General features: G+C 42.4%; 1 protein-coding gene across 2 annotated transcripts in view; it reads right to left on the bottom strand.

Moving 5' to 3' along the window:
* LOC128657396 (zinc finger protein OZF) overlaps positions 1 to 20648 on the bottom strand; it is a 243339-nt gene that overhangs the window by 85934 nt on the left and 136757 nt on the right. For both annotated transcript variants that reach the window (XM_053711729.1, XM_053711730.1), the window contains one exon: positions 8678 to 8767. In XM_053711729.1, coding sequence (XP_053567704.1) covers positions 8678 to 8767 — 90 coding nt within the window. The remainder of the gene's footprint in view (positions 1 to 8677; positions 8768 to 20648) is intronic.

Raw genomic sequence — 20648 nt, 5'->3', positions numbered from 1 at the left:
AGGAATACTGATTATCCTGAATCAAGGCAAATATAAGTTTATAGACATATATTTAGAACTTTACATATAAAGTGCCTAACCATAGCGTAGAGTGTCACAAAAAAATAAGACTTACTTACCCCAGGACACTCCTCTACATATAGTAGATAGCCAAACCAGTACTGAAACGAGAATCAGTAGAGGTAATGGTATATAAGAGTATATCGTCGATCTGAAAAGGGAGGTAGGAGAAGAAATCTCTACGACCGATAACAGAGAACCTATGAAATAGATCCCCTAGAGGTAGACCATTGTATTCAAATAGGCAATACACCGTTTGTGAAGCGCATATCAACGAAGAATCTTAAGCACAAACTTACTTCACCACCTCCACGGGAGGCAAAGTTTGTAAAACTGAATTGTGGGTGTGGTGAGGGGTGTATTTATAGGCATTTTGAGGTTTGGGAAACTTTGCCCCTCCTGGTAGGAATGTATATCCCATACGTCACTAGCTCATGGACTCTTGCTAATTACATGAAAGAAATCTCATTTTCTATCCTGCAGAATTACCTTCCTATTAAACTTTAACATAACAACTCCTCCAGGCAGATTGATTGCAAGCCCATGTGTTTAGTACAGTATTTTACTGGTCATAAACTGACTAAACTGGGTTTTGGGGGCTCAGGTAAACAAATTGCTGAACTACAGTGACTCCAAATCTATCAGGGGCTTTATTTCAGTGTGTGATTTTTTTTATTTTAGCCACTTAAAGACTAATGACAGAATTATACCGTCATGGAACAATTGAGCAAATTGAAGCTCTGTCCTTAAAGGGACACAGAACCCAAAAATGTTCTTGTGTGATTCAGATAGAGCAGGCAATTTTAAGCAACTTTCTAATTTACTCCTATTATCAATTTTTCTTCGTTCTCTTGCTATCTTTATATGAAAAAGAAGGCATCTAAGCTTTTTTCTTGGTTCAGAAATCTGGATAGCAGTTTTTTATTGGTGGATGAATTTATCCACCAATCAGCAAGGACAACCTAGGTTGTTCACCAAAAATGGGCCGGCATCTAAACTTACATTCTTGCATTTTAAATAAAGATACCAAGAGAATAAAGAACATTTGATAATAGGAGTAAATTAGAAAGTTGCTTAAAATTTCATGCTCTATCTGAATCGCAAAAGAAAAAATTTGGGTTCAGTGTCCCTTTAAGTGGTTAAATATTGTTGGGTGGAACATGCACTAGCATGAGGTAAACTACACTGAAGTTCATGGGTTTAAATAAGAACATTTCTATATAATTATCCTTTTTAGGGTTAGATTTATCAATGGCATTGTCATGGCTGGTTAGGTGATAAAATATATAATCTGCTGTCTATAGGGTTGCCAGCTGTCCTTCAAAAAAATACTGGACAGCCAGCAGATAACGGGGGGGGGGGGGGGCGGTGGGTGCGTGTGGCGGGCGCACACATTTATTTGAGATTTATTCTTTTTAAATATATATATACACAAATATTTAGATTAGATGCACATATATATATATCCACGTGTATGTATGTGTATATATATATACTGTATGTATGTATATATACTGTATATATATATATATATATATATATATATATATATATATACTGTATATATATATATATATATATATATATACCCAAATATTTAGATTATATTTCCATGATACACATATATATATATATATATATATAGTCAATTATTTGCTGTCACTTGCCACTTCACAATATGTACCTGGCTGGCTCCTAAATCTTTCAGGCTGTTCAATGAAGAATCCTCACTGACAGCATGCTGCAGCAGCATGACTGTATTTAGAGTTAGACTGAGTGAGTCTCCACTGCAGCATAGACTGACTGACTGGACAGTGTCAGCGCAGCCCGCGGAATCGCGGATATTCTTTCTGTTGTGACGTCACGTGCGTGATCACGTGACGTCCGACAGTCTGACAGTCACTACAGTGACAGGCGGCAGCACGCACAGCGCAGGGGCACCGGTCCGGACCGCACATGGATATCTGATCAGCTGAGCGGAGCCGGAGCCTGTAGAAAGACAACGAGTGGACACGGGCTGTGGGCGGCTGCCTGTCACTGGCTGACAGGGGGGGCTAAACATTTTAAATACATTTAAAAAAGTAAAAAAAGTAAATAAATAAATTAAATAATTTAAAAACAAACTACCTAAGGCTATGTCCGGTTTTTTGGAAATAAAATTACCGGGCAGTAGCCTGAAATACCGGACAGTCCGGTCTAATAACGGACACCTGGCAACCCTAGCTATCTATCATCTAACATGTTGAGTTTAGTAAACTCAGCTTTGTATATAGGTATTTTGCAGCACAGTGACTGCACAGCGTATATGAGTGGGGGATGAAGATTACTGCAGCACAATACATAAATATACAACTGAATTATAAATATTACACAGATACAAGCTGAATGTTACTGCTCAACTTGCCTCTAAATAATCACTTTGATCTGTGTTTTATCTATTTAAAAGACAAAGTCACTTAAAGGGATAGTCTAGTCAAAACTAATCTTTAATGATTCAGATAGAGCATGCAATTTTAAGCAACTTTTTACGCTAATTATTTTTTTCTTTGTTCTTTTTTTATCTATATTTGAAAAAAACAAATTTATGCTTACCTGATAAATTTATTTCTCTTGTGGTGTATCCAGTCCACGGGTTCATCCATTACTTGTGGGATATTCTCCTTCCCAACAGGAAGTTGCAAGAGGACACCCACAGCAGAGCTGTCTATATAGCTCCTCCCCTAACTGCCACCCCCCGTCATTCGACCGAAGACAAGCAAGAAAAAAGGAGAAACAATAGGGTGCAGTGGTGACTGTAGTTTAAAAATAAAAAACACCTGCCTTAAAATGACAGGGCGGGCCCGTGGACTGGATACACCACAAGAGAAATAAATTTATCAGGTAAGCATAAATTTGGTTTTCTCTTGTAAAGGTGTATCCAGTCCACGGGTTCATCCATTACTTGTGGGATACCAATACCAAAGCTTTAGGACACGGATGAAGGGAGGGACAAGGCAGGAACTTAAACGGAAGGCACCACTGCCTGTAAGACCTTTCTCCCAAAAATAGCCTCCGAAGAAGCAAAAGTATCGAATTTGTAGAAATTAGAAAAAGTATGAAGCGAAGACCAAGTCGCCGCCTTACAAATCTGTTCAACAGAAGCCTCATTTTTAAAAGCCCATGTGGAAGCCACCGCTCTAGTGGAATGAGCTGTAATTCTTTCAGGAGGCTGCTGGCCAGCAGTCTCATAAGATAAGCGGATTATGCTTCTCAGCCAAAAAGAAAGAAGTTGCCGAAGCCTTTTGGCCTCTCCTCTTTCCAGAGTAGACAACAAACAAAGCAGATGTTTGACGAAAATCCTTCGTAGCTTGTAAATAAAAATTTAAAGCACGAACCACATCAAGATTGTGTAAAAGACGTTCCCCTTCTTTGAGGAAGGATTAGGACATAATGAAGGAACAACAATCTCCTGATTGATATTCTTATTAGATACTACCTTAGGAAGAAACCCAGAAACCCAGGTTTGGTACGCAAAACTACATTATCTGCATGGAAAATCAGATAAGGGGAATCACACTGTAAAGCAGATAACTTCGAAACTCTTCGAGCCGAGGAGATAGCTACTAAAAACAGAACTTTCCAAGATAAAAGCTTAATATCTATGGAATGCAAAGGTTCAAACGGAACCCCTTGAGGAACTTTAAGAACTAAATTTAAACTCCATGGCGGACCAACAGGTTTAAACACAGGCTTGATTCTAACTAAAGCCTGACAAAACACCTGAACGTCTGGAACCTCAGCCAGACATTTGTGCAAAAGAATAGACAGAGCAGAAATCTGTCCCTTTAAGGAACTAGCTGACAATCCCTTCTCCAATCCCTCTTGGAGAAAGGATAAGATTCTAGGAATCCTTATTTTACTCCATGAGTAACCCATGGATTCACACCAATGAAGATATTTACATCATATCTTATGATAGATTTTCCTGGTGACAGGCTTTCGAGCCTGAATTAAGGTATCAATGACCGAATCACTGAAGCTCTCTCCTGCTTGATCTTGGCAATCAGACGAGGGAGCAGACGAAACGGTGGAAACACATAAGCCAGGCTGAAGGACCAGGGCGCTGCTAGAGCATCTATCAGTGCTGCCTTGGGATCCCTGGACCTGGACCCGTAACGAGGAAGCGTGGCGTTCTGACGAGACGCCATGAGATCCAGTTTTGGTTTGCCCAATTGTTGAATCAACTGGGCAAATACCTCCGGATGGAGCTCCCACTCCCCCGGATGAAAAGTCTGCCGACTTAGGAAATCCACCTCCCAGTTGTCTACTCCTGGGATATGGATAGCTGAGAGATGGCAAGAGTGAACCTTTGCCCATAGAATTATCTTTGAGACCTCCAACATTGCCAGAGGCTCATTGTTCCCCCCTGATGGTTGATATAGGCTATAGTCGTGATGTTGTCCGACTGAAATCTGATTAACCTGACCGCAGCTAGCTGAGGCCAAGCCTGAAGAGCATTGAATATCGCTCTTAGTTCCAGAATGTTTATCGTCACTATAGTCCATTCTGGACAGATGGACCCGAGATAGCCACCAGAGAAGAGAATCCCTGGCCTCTTGATCCAGATTTAGCAGAGGGGACAAATCTGTGTAATCCCCATTCCACTGATTGAGCATGCAAAGTTGCAGTGGTCTGAGATGTAGGCGGGCAAACGGAACTATGTCCATTGCCGCTACCATTAAGCAGATTACTTCCATACACTGAGCCACTGACGGCTGAGAAGTGGAATAAAGAGCACGGCAGGAAGTTAGAAGCTTTGACAAACTGACCTCTGTCAGAAAAATCTTAATTTCTACTAAATCTATCAGAGTTCCTAGGAAGGAAACTCTTGTGAGGGGGGAGAGAGAACTCTTTTCTTCGTTCACCTTCCACCCGTGAGACCTCAGGAATGCCAGAACAATGTCCGTATGGGACTTGGCGATTTGAAAATTCAACGCCTGTATCAGAATGTCATCTAGGTAAGGAGCCACCGCTATGCCTCGTGGTCTTAGAACCACCAGAAGGGACCCTAGAACCTTCGTAAAGATTCCTGGTGCCATGGCTAACCCGAAGGGAAGAGCCACAAACTGGTAATGCCTGTCTAAGAAGGCAAACCTGAGAAACCGATGATGATCTCTGTGTATCGGAATGTGGAGATAAGCATCCTTTAAGTCCACGGTAGTCATATATTGACCCTCCTGGATCATAGGTAGGATGGTTCGAATAGTCTCCATCTTGAAGGATGGGACTCTGAGAAATTTGTTTAGGAACTTGAGATCCAAGATTGGTCTGAAAGTTCCCTCTTTTTTGGGAACTATAAACAGATTTGAATAGAATCCCTGCCCCTGTTCCTCCCTTGGAACTGGGTGGATCACTCCCATAACCAGAAGGTCTTGAACGCAACGTAAGAATGCCTCTCTCTCTATCTGGTTTGCAGATAATTGTGAGAGATGAAATCTCCCCTTTGGAGATGAGGCTTTGAAATCTAGAAGATATCCCTGGGAAACAATCTCCAGAGCCCAGGGATCCTGGACGTCTCTTGCCCAAGCCTGGGCAAAGAGAGAAAGTCTGCCCCAACTAGATCCGGTCCCGGATCGGGGGCTACTCCTTCATGCTGTCTTAGAGGCAGCAGCAGGTTTTTTGGCCTGCTTTCCCTTATTCCAAGCCTGGTTAGGTCTCCAGACTGGCTTGGACTGGGCAAAATTTCCTTCTTGTTTTGCAGTAGAGGAAGTTGAAGCTGCGCCACTCTTGAAGTTTCGAAAGGAACGAAAATTAGTCTGTTTGGTCCTTAATTTGTTGGACCTATCCTGGGGAAGGGCATGGCCTTTTCCTCCAGTAATATCAGAAATTATCTCCATCAGTCCAGGCCCGAATAGGGTCTGCCCTTTGAAGGGTATGTTGAGAAGATTAGACTTTGAAGTAACATCAGCTGACCAGGATTTAAGCCATAGCGCCCTAAGCGCCTGAATGGCAAAACCTGAATTCTTAGCCGTTAGCTTTGTTAAATGAAAAACGGCGTCAGAAATAAATGAATTGGCTAACTTAAGGGCTTTAAGCCCGTCTAGGATATCATCCAACAGGGTCTCCACCTGTAGAGCCTCTTCAAGAGACTTGAACCAGAAAGCCGCTGCAGCAGTGACTGGGGCAATGCATGCAAGAGGCTGGAGAATAAAACCTTGTTGTATAAAGATTTTCTTAAGGAAACCCTCTAATTTTTTATCCATTGGATCTAGGAAAGCACAACTGTCCTCGACGGAGATAGTTGTACGCTTAGCTAGGGTAGAGACTGCTCCCTCCACCTTAGGGACCGTCTGCCACGAGTCCCGTGTAGCGGCATCTATGGGAAACATCTTTTTAAAAGCAGGAGGGGGAGAGAACGGTACACCTGGTCTATCCCATTCCTTCGTAATAATTTCTGAAAACCTCTTAGGGATTGGAAAAACATCAATGTAAACAGGCACTGCAAAGTATTTGTCCATTTTACACAATTTCTCTGGGACTACAATAGTATCACAGTCATCCAGAGTCGCTAAAACCTCCCTGAGCAACAAGCGGAGGTGTTCAAGCTTAAATTTAAATGCTGTCATTTCAGAGTCAGACTGAAGTAATGCCTTCCCTGAATTAGAAATGTCACCCACAGATAGAAGCTCTCCTGCTTTGGCTTCTGTACATTGTGAGGGTATATCAGACATAGCTACTAAAGCATCAGAAAGCTCTGTATTTGATCTAACCCCTGAGCTGTCACGCTTTCCTTGTAACCCTGGCAGTTTGGACAATACCTCTGTGAGGGTATGATTCATAACTGCCGCCATGTCTTGTAAGGTAAACGCATTGGATGCGCCAGATGTACTAGGCGTCCCTTGCGCGGGAGATATAGGTTCTGACACATTGGGAGAGCTAGGTGGTTTAACCTCCCTTTTGTCAGTCTGAGAAACCTCTGGTGATAAATCTTTAAAAGCCATAATATGATCTTTATCAGTGCATTTGGTACACATTCTAAGAGGGGGTTCCACAATGGCTTCTAAACATAATGAACAAGGAGTTTCCTCTATGTCAGACATGTTTAACAGACTTGTAATGAGACCAGCAAGCTTGGAAAACACTTTAATAAATGTGAAAAAGCAATTAAACAAAAAAGGCACTGTGCCTTTAAGAGAAAAAAACTACCACATAAACTGCAAAACAGTGTTAAAAAGTAGTAAAATCTACGAAATTTTTACAGTGTTAATAAGAGACTAAAGCAGCATTGCACCCACTTGCAAAAGGATGATTAACCCCTTAGGCCCCAAACCGGATTAGAAAAACGGTAAAACCGTTAAAAAACAGTCAAACACACTGCCACAGGTCTGCTGTGGCTCCTACCTGCACTTAAACACGATTTTTGCAGGAAAAAAAAAACCCTCTATAGTGGTCCTAGATGCCAGAGGACTCCTTTAGGGAAGCTGGATGTCTCAGTCTGAATATCAACTGCGCATAAAGTGCGCGAAAATAGGCCCTTCCCACCATGCACTCAATGTCAGAGGACCTTAAAAAAGTACTCCTAGGAGTAATCTAACAAGCCATGTGGAAAACTAGGCCCCAAATAAAGATTTATCACCCTCAGAGAAAAAACGTTTTTTTCTGTAAGTTATGCAAACGTTTTTACACTAAGTAATATTAGAGTTAACATGAATATTACCCTTATCTTGTAAGCATGATCCCAGTCGTTAACTCACTGTATCAGGCTTACCTCAAATATATCAGGCACTGTCAGCATTTTCTAGACCTTATCATCTCTCTAGAAAATAATATACTGCACATACCTCAAAGCAGGTGATCTGCAAACCGTCCCCCCAACTGAAGTTTTCTTTCCATACTCTTCAGTTATGTGTGAGAACAGCAATGGACCTTAGTTACAAACCGCTAAGATCATCAACCTCCAGGCAGATTCTTCTTCCAATTTCTGCCTGAGAGTAAAACAGTACAACGCCGGTACCGTTTAAAAATAAACTCTTGATTGAAGGTAAAAAACTACACTAAGTCACCACATATCTCTTGATACTTCCTTTCTTGTCGAGAGTTGCAAGAGAATGACTGGGGGTGGCAGTTAGGGGAGGAGCTATATAGACAGCTCTGCTGTGGGTGTCCTCTTATAACTTCCTGTTGGGAAGGAGAATATCCCACAAGTAATGGATGAACCCGTGGACTGGATATACCTTTACAAGAGAAAGCAAGAATGTAAGCTTAGAAGCCTGCCCATTTTTGGTTTAGCACGTGGGTAGCAGTGGCTGATTGGTGGCTACATTTCGACACTAATCAGCAAGCGCTACCCAGGTGCTGAACCAAAAATGGGCAGGCTCCTATGCGGACATTCTTTCTTTTTCAAATAAAGAGAGCAAGAGAACGAAGAAAATTTAATAATAGCAATAAATAAGAACATTACTTAAAATTGCATGCTCTATCTGAATCATTAAAGTTTAATTTTGACTAGACTATCCCTGTAACCCTGAGCTACACACTGACATGTGCCTGCTGTGTAACCATTTGATAAATATTTATTTACATGGCACAAAATGTCACCATCACAGAATGTTCCATCTACTTAATATGTGCTAATCACCTGTAGCCGTATTTATAGGAACTTCATCCTCCTCAGTCTTCATATGATCTTCTGTTATCTCAACCTTCACTAAATGAGCGTTATCTGCGCCTGTACAAATAAAGCATGAGTAAGGGGTTAAATCCCCGAAACGTCGCTGTATGACTTTGATTCCTGAATAAAGACTTTTAACTTTTATAGTGCTGGTGACTTTCTGTGATGAATATGCCTGTACAAATAAAAGCAGAGTCAGTTTTTATATCACATGATCTTGTTTTTTTAACTTTACCATAAAACAGTTTGAGCTAAATTACAAGTGGCGTTGTAAATAAAAAAAAATTGCGTTGGCAAAAACATTGCTAGCTTTAAGCTTTTTGCACTTGTCGGGTTCCGCTGGTATTACAAGTTGCAAAAAAACAAAATTTATGCTTACCTGATAAATTCCTTTCTCCTGTGGTGTAGTCAGTCCACGGGTCATCCATTACTTATGGGATTATAACTCCTCCCTAACAGGAAGTGCAAGAGGATCACCCAAGCAGAGCTGCTATATAGCTCCTCCCCTCTACGTCATACCCAGTCATTCGACCGAAACCAAACGAGAAAGGAGAAACTATAGGGTGCAGTGGTGACTGGAGTTTAATTTAAAATTTAGACCTGCCATAAAAAACAGGGCGGGCCGTGGACTGACTACACCACAGGAGAAAGGAATTTATCAGGTAAGCATACATTTTGTTTTCTCCTGTTAAGTGTAGTCAGTCCACGGGTCATCCATTACTTATGGGATACCAATACCAAAGCTAAAAGTACACGGATGACGGGAGGGACAGGCAGGATCTTTACACGGAAGGAACCACTGCCTGAAGAACCTTTCTCCCAAAAACAGCCTCAGAAGAAGCAAAAGTGTCAAATTTGTAAAATTTGGAAAAAGTGTGAAGTGAAGACCAAGTTGCAGCCTTGCAAATCTGTTCAACAGAGGCCTCATTCTTAAAGGCCCAAGTGGAAGCCACAGCACTCGTAGAATGAGCTGTAATTCTTTCAGGAGGCTGCTGTCCAGCAGTCTCATAGGCTAAACGTATTATGCTACGAAGCCAGAAAGAGAGAGAGGTAGCAGAAGCTTTTTGACCTCTCCTCTGTCCAGAATAAACGACAAACAGGGAAGAAGTTTGGCGAAAATCTTTAGTTGCCTGTAAATAAAATTTCAGGGCACGGACTACGTCCAGATTGTGTAGAAGTCGTTCCTTCTTTGAAGAAGGGTTAGGGCACAATGATGGAACAACAATCTCTTGATTGATATTCCTGTTAGTGACTACCTTAGGTAAGAACCCAGGTTTAGTACGCAGAACTACCTTGTCTGAATGAAAAATCAGATAAGGAGAATCACAATGTAAGGCCGATAACTCAGAGACTCTTCGAGCCGAGGAAATAGCCATTAAAAACAGAACTTTCCAAGATAACAGCTTGATATCAATGGAATGAAGGGGTTCAAACGGAACACCCTGTAAAACGTTAAGAACTAAGTTTAAGCTCCACGGCGGAGCAACAGTCTTAAACACAGGCTTAATCCTGGCCAAAGCCTGACAAAAAGCCTGAACGTCTGGAACTTCTGACAGACGTTTGTGTAAAAGGATGGACAGAGCTGAGATCTGTCCCTTTAAAGAACTAGCAGATAAACCCTTTTCTAAACCTTCTTGTAGAAAAGACAATATCCTAGGAATCCTAACCTTACTCCATGAGTAACTCTTGGATTCGCACCAATGTAAGTATTTACGCCATATTTTATGGTAAATTTTCCTGGTGACAGGTTTCCTAGCCTGTATTAAGGTATCAATTACTGACTCCGAAAATCCACGCTTTGATAAAATCAAGCGTTCAATCTCCATGCAGTCAGCCTCAGAGAAATCAGATTTTGATGTTTGAAAGGACCCTGAATTAGAAGGTCCTGTCTCAGAGGCAGAGACCAAGGTGGACAGGATGACATGTCCACTAGATCTGCATACCAGGTCCTGCGTGGCCACGCAGGCGCTATTAGAATCACTGATGCTCTCTCCTGTTTGATCCTGGCAATCAATCGAGGAAGCATCGGGAAGGGTGGAAACACATAAGCCATGTTGAAGGCCCAAGGTGCTGTCAGAGCATCTATCAGAACCGCTCCCGGGTCCCTGGACCTGGACCCGTAACAAGGAAGCTTGGCGTTCTGGCGAGACGCCATGAGATCCAGATCTGGTTTGCCCCAACGCCGAAGTATTTGGGCAAAGACCTCCGGATGCAGTTCCCACTCCCCCGGATGAAAAGTCTGGCGACTTAGAAAATCCGCCTCCCAGTTCTCCACGCCTGGGATGTGGATCGCTGATAGGTGGCAAGAGTGAGACTCTGCCCAGCGAATTATCTTTGAGACTTCCATCATCGCTAGGGAACTCCTTGTCCCTCCTTGATGGTTGATGTAAGCCACAGTCGTGATGTTGTCCGACTGAAACCTGATGAACCTCAGAGTTGCTAGCTGAGGCCAAGCTAGAAGGGCATTGAAAACTGCTCTTAATTCCAGAATGTTTATGGGAAGGAGACTCTCCTCCTGAGTCCATGATCCCTGAGTCTTCAGGGAATTCCAGACAGCGCCCCAACCTAGCAGGCTGGCGTCTGTTGTTACAATCGTCCAATCTGGTCTGCTGAAGGGCATCCCCTTGGACAGATGTGGCCGAGAGAGCCACCATAGAAGAGAATTTCTGGTCTCTTGATCCAGATTCAGCATAGGGGATAAATCTGAGTAATCCCCATTCCACTGACTTAGCATGCACAATTGCAGTGGTCTGAGATGCAGGCGTGCAAAGGGAACTATGTCCATTGCCGCTACCATTAAGCCGATTACCTCCATGCATTGAGCCACTGACGGGTGTTGAATGGAATGAAGGACCCGGCAAGCATTTAGGAGTTTTGTTAACCTGTCCTCTGTCACGTAAATTTTCATTTCTACCGAATCTATAAGAGTCCCTAAGAAGGGAACTCTTGTGAGTGGCAATAGAGAACTCTTTTCTTCGTTCACCTTCCACCCATGTGACCTTAGAAATGCCAGTACTAACTCTGTATGAGACTTGGCAGCTTGGAAACTTGACGCTTGTATCAGAATGTCGTCTAGGTACGGAGCTACCGATATTCCTCGCGGTCTTAGTACCGCCAGAAGAGAACCCAGAACCTTTGTGAAGATTCTTGGAGCAGTAGCTAACCCGAAGGGAAGAGCTATAAACTGGTAATGCCTGTCTAGGAAGGCAAACCTTAGGTACCGGTAATGATCTTTGTGAATCGGTATGTGAAGGTAGGCATCCTTTAAATCCACTGTGGTCATGTACTGACCCTTTTGGATCATGGGTAAGATTGTCCGAATAGTTTCCATTTTGAACGATGGAACTCTTAGGAATTTGTTTAGGATCTTTAAATCCAAGATTGGTCTGAAGGTTCCTTCTTTCTTGGGAACCACAAACAGATTTGAGTAAAACCCTTGTCCGTGTTCCGACCCCGGAACCGGGTGGATCACTCCCATTAGTAAAAGATCTTGTACACAGCGTAGAAACGCCTCTTTCTTTATCTGGTTTGTTGACAACCTTGAAAGATGAAATCTCCCTTTTGGAGGAGAAGCTCTGAAGTCCAGAAGATATCCCTGAGATATGATCTCTAACGCCCAGGGATCCTGGACATCTCTTGCCCAAGCCTGGGCGAAGAGAGAAAGTCTGCCCCCCACTAGATCCGCTTTCGGATTGGGGGCCCTCACTTCATGCTGTCTTAGGGGCAGCAGCAGGTTTTCTGGCCTGCTTGCCCTTGTTCCAGGTCTGGTTAGGTTTCCAGCCCTGTCTGTAGCGAGCAACAGTTCCTTCCTGTTTTGGAGCGGAGGAAGTTGATGCTGCTCCTGCCTTGAAGTTACGAAAGGCACGAAAATTAGACTGTCTAGCCCTTGGTTTGGCTCTGTCTTGAGGCAGGGCATGGCCCTTACCTCCAGTAATGTCAGCGATAATTTCTTTCAAACCGGGCCCGAATAATGTCTGCCCCTTGAAAGGTATGTTAAGCAATTTAGATTTAGAAGTCACATCAGCTGACCAGGATTTAAGCCACAGCGCTCTGCGCGCCTGAATGGCGAATCCGGAGTTCTTAGCCGTAAGCTTAGTTAAATGTACTACGGCATCAGAAATAAATGAATTAGCTAGCTTAAGGACTCTAAGCTTGTCTGTAATTTCATCCAACGTAGCTGAGCTAATGGTCTCTTCCAGAGACTCAAACCAGAATGCCACCGCAGCCGTGACAGGCGCAATGCATGCAAGGGGTTGCAATATAAAACCTTGTTGAACAAACATTTTCTTAAGGTAACCCTCTAACTTTTTATCCATTGGATCTGAAAAAGCACAGCTATCCTCCACCGGGATAGTGGTACGCTTAGCTAAAGTAGAAACTGCTCCCTCCACCTTAGGGACCGTCTGCCATAAGTCCCGTGTGGTGGCGTCTATTGGAAACATTTTTCTAAATATAGGAGGAGGTGAGAAAGGCACACCGGGTCTATCCCACTCCTTGTTAACAATTTCTGTAAGCCTTTTAGGTATAGGAAAAACGTCAGTACACGTCGGTACCGCAAAATATTTATCCAGCCTACATATTTTCTCTGGGATTGCAACCGTGTTACAATCATTCAGGGCTGCTAATACCTCCCCTAGTAACACACGGAGGTTCTCAAGCTTAAATTTAAAATTTGAAATGTCTGAATCCAGTTTATTTGGATCAGATCCGTCACCCACAGAATGAAGCTCTCCGTCTTCATGTTCTGCAAATTGTGACGCAGTATCAGACATGGCCCTAGTATTATCAGCGCACTCTGTTCTCACCCCAGAGTGGTCGCGTTTACCCCTAAGTTCTGGCGATTTAGATAAAACTTCAGTCATAACATTAGCCATGTCTTGCAAAGTGATTTGTAAGGGCCGCCCTGATGTACTTGGCGCCACAATATCACGCACCTCCTGAGCGGGAGATGCAGGTACTGACACGTGAGGAGAGTTAGTCGGCATAACTTTCCCCTCGTTGTCTGGTGAAATTTTCATGACATGTACAGATTGGCTTTTACTTAAAGTAGCATCAATGCAATTAGTACACAAATTTCTATTGGGCTCCACATTGGCCTTTAAACATATTGCACAAAGAGATTCCTCTGTGTCAGACATGTTTAAACAAACTAGCAATTAGACTAGCAAGCTTGGAAAATACTTTTCAAATAAATTTGCAAGCAAGATAAAAAACGTTACTGTGCCTTTAAGAAGCACACCAAACTGTCACAGTTGAAATAACAATGAACCGGATTAGTTATAGTAACCAAATTTTCACATTAAATGCATTAATTTAGCAAAGGATTGCACCCACTAGCAAATGGATGATTAACCCCTTAATACCAAAAAACGGATAACAAATAAAAATATATACGTTTTTATCACAGTCAAAGCACAGTCTCACAGGTCTGCTGTGAGTGATTACCTCCCTCAAAACTAGTTTTGGAGACCCCTGAGCTCTGTAGAGACGTCCTGGATCGTGCAGGGAAAACAAGGAAGGCTTGTGACTGAATTTCTACTGCGCAGTAAAGCGCCAAAATAGGCCCCTCCCACTCATAATACAACAGTGGGGAAGCTCAGTAAACTGATTTTATTCAAAACAAACGATAGCCATGTGGAAAAATAATGCCCATAAAATTTTTCACCAAGTACCTCAGAGAAAAAACTATTAACATGCCAGTAAACGTTTTAAATATAAATATATGAAATGTTATTAAAAAGCCTCTTGCTAGTCGCTTTCACTGCAGAAAAGGCTATAAGTTATATGTATACAGTATTTTCTTAGTGAAGTGCCATTCCCCAGAAATACTTCAGTGCCAACATACATACATATCAGCCTGATACCAGTTGCTACTACTGCATTTAAGGCTGTACTTACATTACATCGGTATTAGCAGTATTTTCTCAGTCAATTCCATTCCTTAGAAAATAATATACTGCAACATACCTCTTTGCAGGTGAACCCTGCCCGCTGTCCCCTGTTCTGAAGTTACCTCACTCCTCAGAATGGCCGAGAACAGCAAATGGTTCTTAGTTACGTCCGCTAAGATCATACACAACTCAGGTAGATTCTTCTTCTAATGCTGCCTGAGAAAAAACAACACACTCCGGTGCCGTTTAAAATAACAAACTTTTGATTGAAGAAATAAAAACTAAGTTTAATAACCACAGTCCTCTCACACGTCCTATCTATTAGTTAGGTGCAAGAGAATGACTGGGTATGACGTAGAGGGGAGGAGCTATATAGCAGCTCTGCTTGGGTGATCCTCTTGCACTTCCTGTTAGGGAGGAGTTATAATCCCATAAGTAATGGATGACCCGTGGACTGACTACACTTAACAGGAGAAAACATATTTTGCGCTAGCAGTAACCCAAAAAGCACAAAAATCCTAAGCTAAGAGTTTTTGTGTGCATGTATTCCCCCATAGAAATCAATTGAGACAAAAAAGTATGGGGGGGGAATCTAACACCCTACTAGTGCAAACGACCTCGCATTTCCGAATTCCCAATAGAAGTCAATGCAGAAAAAAAAAGTAAACAGAAAAAAAACAAAAACACACACACACACCATACCATAAGCCCCTAGCCTATTAACCCCTAAACAGCCATCCCCCATATGGCAAACACAAATTAAACCTATTAACCCTTAAACCTCCATCCCCCCAAATCGCAAACAGTAATTAAAACTATTAATCTCTAAAATCGCCACCACCCCCCATGATTTCGCTGCACTTGTAATATCAACGGAATGAAAATGGCTCGCAAAAACGCAATTGCCCTAGCCAAAACCGTTTGCACCTCACTAGTAATCAAGCCCTTTGTGTATTTCCCAGACAGACAATAGCACCAGATAAGTAAATTTATGCTTACCTGATAAATTGATTTCTTCTATGATATGATGAGTCCACGGATTTCATCCTTACTTGTGGGATTTATCCTCCTGCTAACAGGAAGTGGCAAAGAGCACCACAGCAGAGCTGTCTATATAGCTCCTCCCTTCCCTCCACCCCCAGTCATTCAACCGAAGGTTAGGAAGAGAAAGGAAAAGCTAAAAGGTGCAGAGGTGACTGAAGTTTATAAAAAATAAATATAATCTAAACATGTCTTAAAAATAACAGGGTGGGCTGTGGACTCGTCATATCGTAGAAGAAATCAATTTATCAGGTAAGCATAAATTTACTTTTCTTCTACAAGATATGACGAGTCCACGGATTTCATCCTTACTTGTGGGATACAATACCAAAGCTACAGGACACGGATGAAAGGGAGGGACAAGACAGGAACCTAAACAGAAGGCACCACTGCTTGAAGAACCTTTCTCCCAAAACCAGCCTCAGAAGAAGCAAAAGTATCAAATTTGGAAAATTTGGAAAAAGTGTGAAGAGACGACCAAGTCGCAGCCTTGCAAATCTGTTCAACAGAAGCATCGTTTTTAAATGCCCATGAGGAAGCCACAGCCCTAGTAGAATGAGCCGTAATTCTTTCAGGAGGCTGCTGTCCAGCAGTCTCATATGCCAGACGGATGATACTCTTCAGCCAAAAAGAAAGGGAGGTAGCCGTAGCTTTCTGACCCCTACGCTTTCCAGAGAAAACGATGAATAATGAAGATGATTGACGGAAATCCTTAGTCGCCTGCAAGTAAAATTTAAAGGCACGGACCACGTCCAGGTTATGCAACATACGCTCCTTCTTAGAAGAAGGGTTAGGACACAATGAAGGAACAACTATTTCCTGATTAATATTCTTATTAGAAACAACCTTAGGAAGGAAACCAGGTTTGGTACGTAAAACCACCTTATCAGAATGAAAGATAAGATAAGGCGAATCACATTGTAATGCTGAAAGCTCGGAAACTGTACGAGCAGAAGAAATAGCAACCAAATACAAAACTTTCCAAGAGAACAATATCTATGGAATGCATGGGTTCAAACAGAACCCCTTGAAGAACATTAAGAACTAAATTTAAACTCCAAGGTGGAGCAATAGGTTTAAACACAGGCTTAATTCTGGTTAGAGTCTGACAAAAAGACTGAACGTCTGGAACATCTGCCAAACGTTTGTGAAGCAAAATTGACAAATCAGAAATTTGTCCCTTTAAGAAACTTGCTGATAATCCTTTCTCCAATCCTTCTTGGAGAAAAGACAGAATCCTGGGAATTCTGACTTTACTCCATGAGTAGCCCTTGGATTCACACCAAAAAAGATATTTACGACATATCTTATGATAGATCTTTCTAGTGACAGACTTACATGCCTGAATCAAAGTATCTATGACCGAATCAGAAAATCCCCGCTTAGATAAAATCAAGCGTTCAATTTCCAAGCAGTCAGCTGCAGAGAAATTAGATTTGGATGTTGGAAAGGACCTTGAATGAGAGGGTCCTGTCTCACTGGAAGTTTCCACGGAGGCAGAGAGAACATGTCCACTAGATCTGCAAACCAAGTCCTGCGTGGCCATGCAGGCGCGATTAAAATTACTCACGCTCTCTCCCGTTTGATCCGAGCAATCACCCGGGGAAGGAGAGGAAACGGTGGAAACACATAGGCTAGGTTGAATGACCAAGGCACTGCCACGGCATCTATCAGTTCGGCCTGAGGATCCCTCGATCTGGATCCGTATCTTGGGAGCTTGGCATTCAAGACGCCATCAGATCCAATTCCGGTTTGCCCCATCGGAGAATCAGTGAGGCAAATACCTCCGGATGGAGTTCCCACTCCCCTAGATGAAAAGCCTGTCGGCTTAAAAAATCCGCTTCCCAGTTTTCCACTCCTGGGATGTAGATTGCTGACAGATAACAAGAGTGAGCCTCCGCTCACCGAATTATCTTGGATACTTCTGTCATCGCTAAGGAACTCCTTGTTCCTCCCTGATGATTGATGTAAGCCACAGTCGTGATGTTGCCCGACTGGAATCTGATGAATTTGGCCGAAGCCAACTGAGGCCACGCCAGAAGCGCATTGAATATTGCTCTCAATTCCAGAATATTGATTGGAAGTAGAGACTCCGCCTGAGTCCATACACCCTGAGCCTTCAGGGAATTCCAGACTGCACCCCAGCCTAGAAGACTGGCGTCTGTTGTCATTATCCCCCACGAGGGTCTACGGAAACACGTCCCTTGGGACAGATGATTCGGCGAAAACCACCAAAGAAGAGAGTCTCTGGTCTCCTGGTCCAGATTTATTCGAGGAGATACATTTGCATAATCCCCATTCCACTGTCCGAGCATGCACAGTTGCAGTGATCTGAGATGAAATCGAGTAAACGGAATGATGTCCAATGCCGCCACCATCAATCCAATTACCTCCATGCACTGAGCCACTGACGGCAGAGGATTGGACTGAAGGGCTCGGCATGTATTTAGAATCTTTGACTTTCTGACCTCCGTCAGAAAAATCTTCATAGCTATTGAATCTATCAGAGTTCCCAAGAAGGGAACCTTTGTCTGTGGAGTTAGTGAACTCATTTCTAAGTTCACCTTCCATCCGTGAGTTCTCAGGAAGGACAACACTGTGTCTGTATGAGACTTTGTTAGATGATAGGTTGAGCCTGAATCCGAATATCGTCCAGATAAGGCGCCACTGCTATGCCCCGCGGTCTGAGAACCGCGAGAAGGGACCCTAGAACCTTCGTGAAAATTCCGGGTGCTGTGGCCAACCCGAAGGGAAGAGCCATGAACTGAAAATGTTTGTCCAGGAAGGCAGAATAGTCTCCATCTTGAAAGATCTAAAATGGGTCTGAACGGTCCCTCTTTTTTGGGAACCACGAAAAGATTTGAGTAAAACCCCCGCCCTTGTTCTAGTTTTGGAACAGGACGAATTACTCCCATGGTAGAGAGGTCTGTTACACAACGTAAGAACGCCTCTCTTTTTATCTGGTCTACAGACAATCGTGAAAGAAGAAATCTCCCTCTTGGGAGAAAACTTTTGAACTCCAGTAGATACCCGTGGGTCACGATCTCTAGTGCCCAAGGATCCTGAACATCTCTTGCCCAAGCCTGAGTAAAGAGAGAAAGTCTGCCCCCTACTAGATCCGATCCCGGATCAGGGGCCGCCCCTTCATGCTGTCTTGGTAGTAGCAGCGGGCTTCTTGGGTTATTTACCCTTGTTCCAAGTCTGGTTGGGTCTCCAGACGGACTTGGCCTTCCTGCTTTGTGGAGGAAGAGGAAGAAGAGGGTACTCCTTTAAAGTTCCGAAAGGAACAAAAATTATTTTGTTTACCCCTCATCTTAGCGGACTAAAGCGTGACCTTTACCTCCAGTAATGTCAGAAATGATTTCCTTCAACTCAGGCCCGAATAGTGTCTTAGATAAATATGAAGAGAAAAATGGATATGTCAGAGCACACAGTGTAGCCACAAATTAAGGTAATGTGTAAGTGAGTTGGCTGGGAGCGAGCCAAGTATAATAAAATATAACTTTTAATATTACATGTTAAAATAAAACTGGTGGAAAATTCAACATATACAGTGCAGAGTTAAAAACAGTTAAAATGAAAACTGAATGCTAAGATGCCCAGGTAACCACCTATAATGTGAGTTAAATGATAGAGTCTGGCAAGGAGGCACCACAAAATGCTCACGGATTGCACAAAAGGCTAAGCTATAAAGAGGATTGACCTCACACAACAATATATCTATCTAGTGCAATACTGGAGCAGTGCCTAAGCTTGCCAGAGTCCCAATCTATAGTATGTCAGGTAGTGTAGTAATAGGAAAAACTCAAATATCAATTGTCAGATGGTGGACTAATAGTGGATAGAGCCCATATCACATACCGGACAAGTATACACTTAATTAAATAGTGACTATGTATATAACTCCTATCAGGTATTAATACACAAAATAACCCACAGAGGCAAATAGTTAAGCATTCATAGAGAGCGCCTGATGCGCATTTCGCCACGCTAGTGGCTTTGTCAAAGGCTAACCAGACTCGCGCCGAACTCACTGTTAAAGTAGTGCCGTTAGCCAATTAGGAGTGAGTAATCATACACACCCCTATGGTCGTAGCCAATCGTTAGTGACACATCTAATTGGGTAGTCACCTGTCACATGACTTCTTGGGCAGTGACATATTTGAAGGCGTGTATTGTTAACGCCTATGTAAACACTCGTTTTTAGACAGGGCTTATACATAAGTAACTTCCTCGCATTGGTTTCTGCTTGAATATGTTATGTTGCGCCTTTTATTAAAGAAAATATATAGTACTAATGATGACAATGCCACTAGTGATCTTCAAACACTAGATACACTAATTGACTTACTAACTGAAAATGAAGAAAATGTGGGGGTAGAAGTGGAAAAATTTCTAGACAAACAGATTAAATTAAAATCTAAATACATGCCACCTACATCGAAAGTACCCCAAATTGAGGTCTTCTTAAAAATGGTCATACATGATTTCCTTGAATTACCTGATACTGTAATCAGAAATATCAGTAAAAAAGAAGAAGAAGCACTTAAAATAATCAACTCCTGGGATGATGTAATCATTAAACCCTCAGACAAAGGGGGTAATATAGTCATTTGGGGAAAAGAGGAATATGTCTATGAAGCCAATAAACAATTAAATGACCGCAAATGCTATAAACACCTGTTCTCCAACCCCACATCGCAGTTCTTAACTAATTACTCTGACTTGATCAATAGTGCTAAACAAGACAACTTAATTAGTCAAAAAGAATGGTCTTTCTTACAGGTTAAGAACCCAAGAATAGCGACCATATACTTTCTACCCAAAATCCACAAAAATAAAGAGAAACCACCGGGCAGACCAATTATTTTTAGCATAAATAGCCTATGCGAACAGGAGAGTAAATTCTTAGATCTATACTTAAGAGAGATAGTATGGGCATTACCATCCTATACCCGTGATACTATGGATATTTTAAGTAAAATAAACGATCTAACAATAGATAA

This window comes from Bombina bombina, chromosome 4 (assembly GCF_027579735.1).
Source record: "Bombina bombina isolate aBomBom1 chromosome 4, aBomBom1.pri, whole genome shotgun sequence".
NCBI classification, from domain to species: Eukaryota; Metazoa; Chordata; class Amphibia; order Anura; family Bombinatoridae; genus Bombina; species Bombina bombina.
Note: the sequence above shows the minus strand (reverse complement) of the source record. Positions and strands in the feature narration are given on the sequence as shown.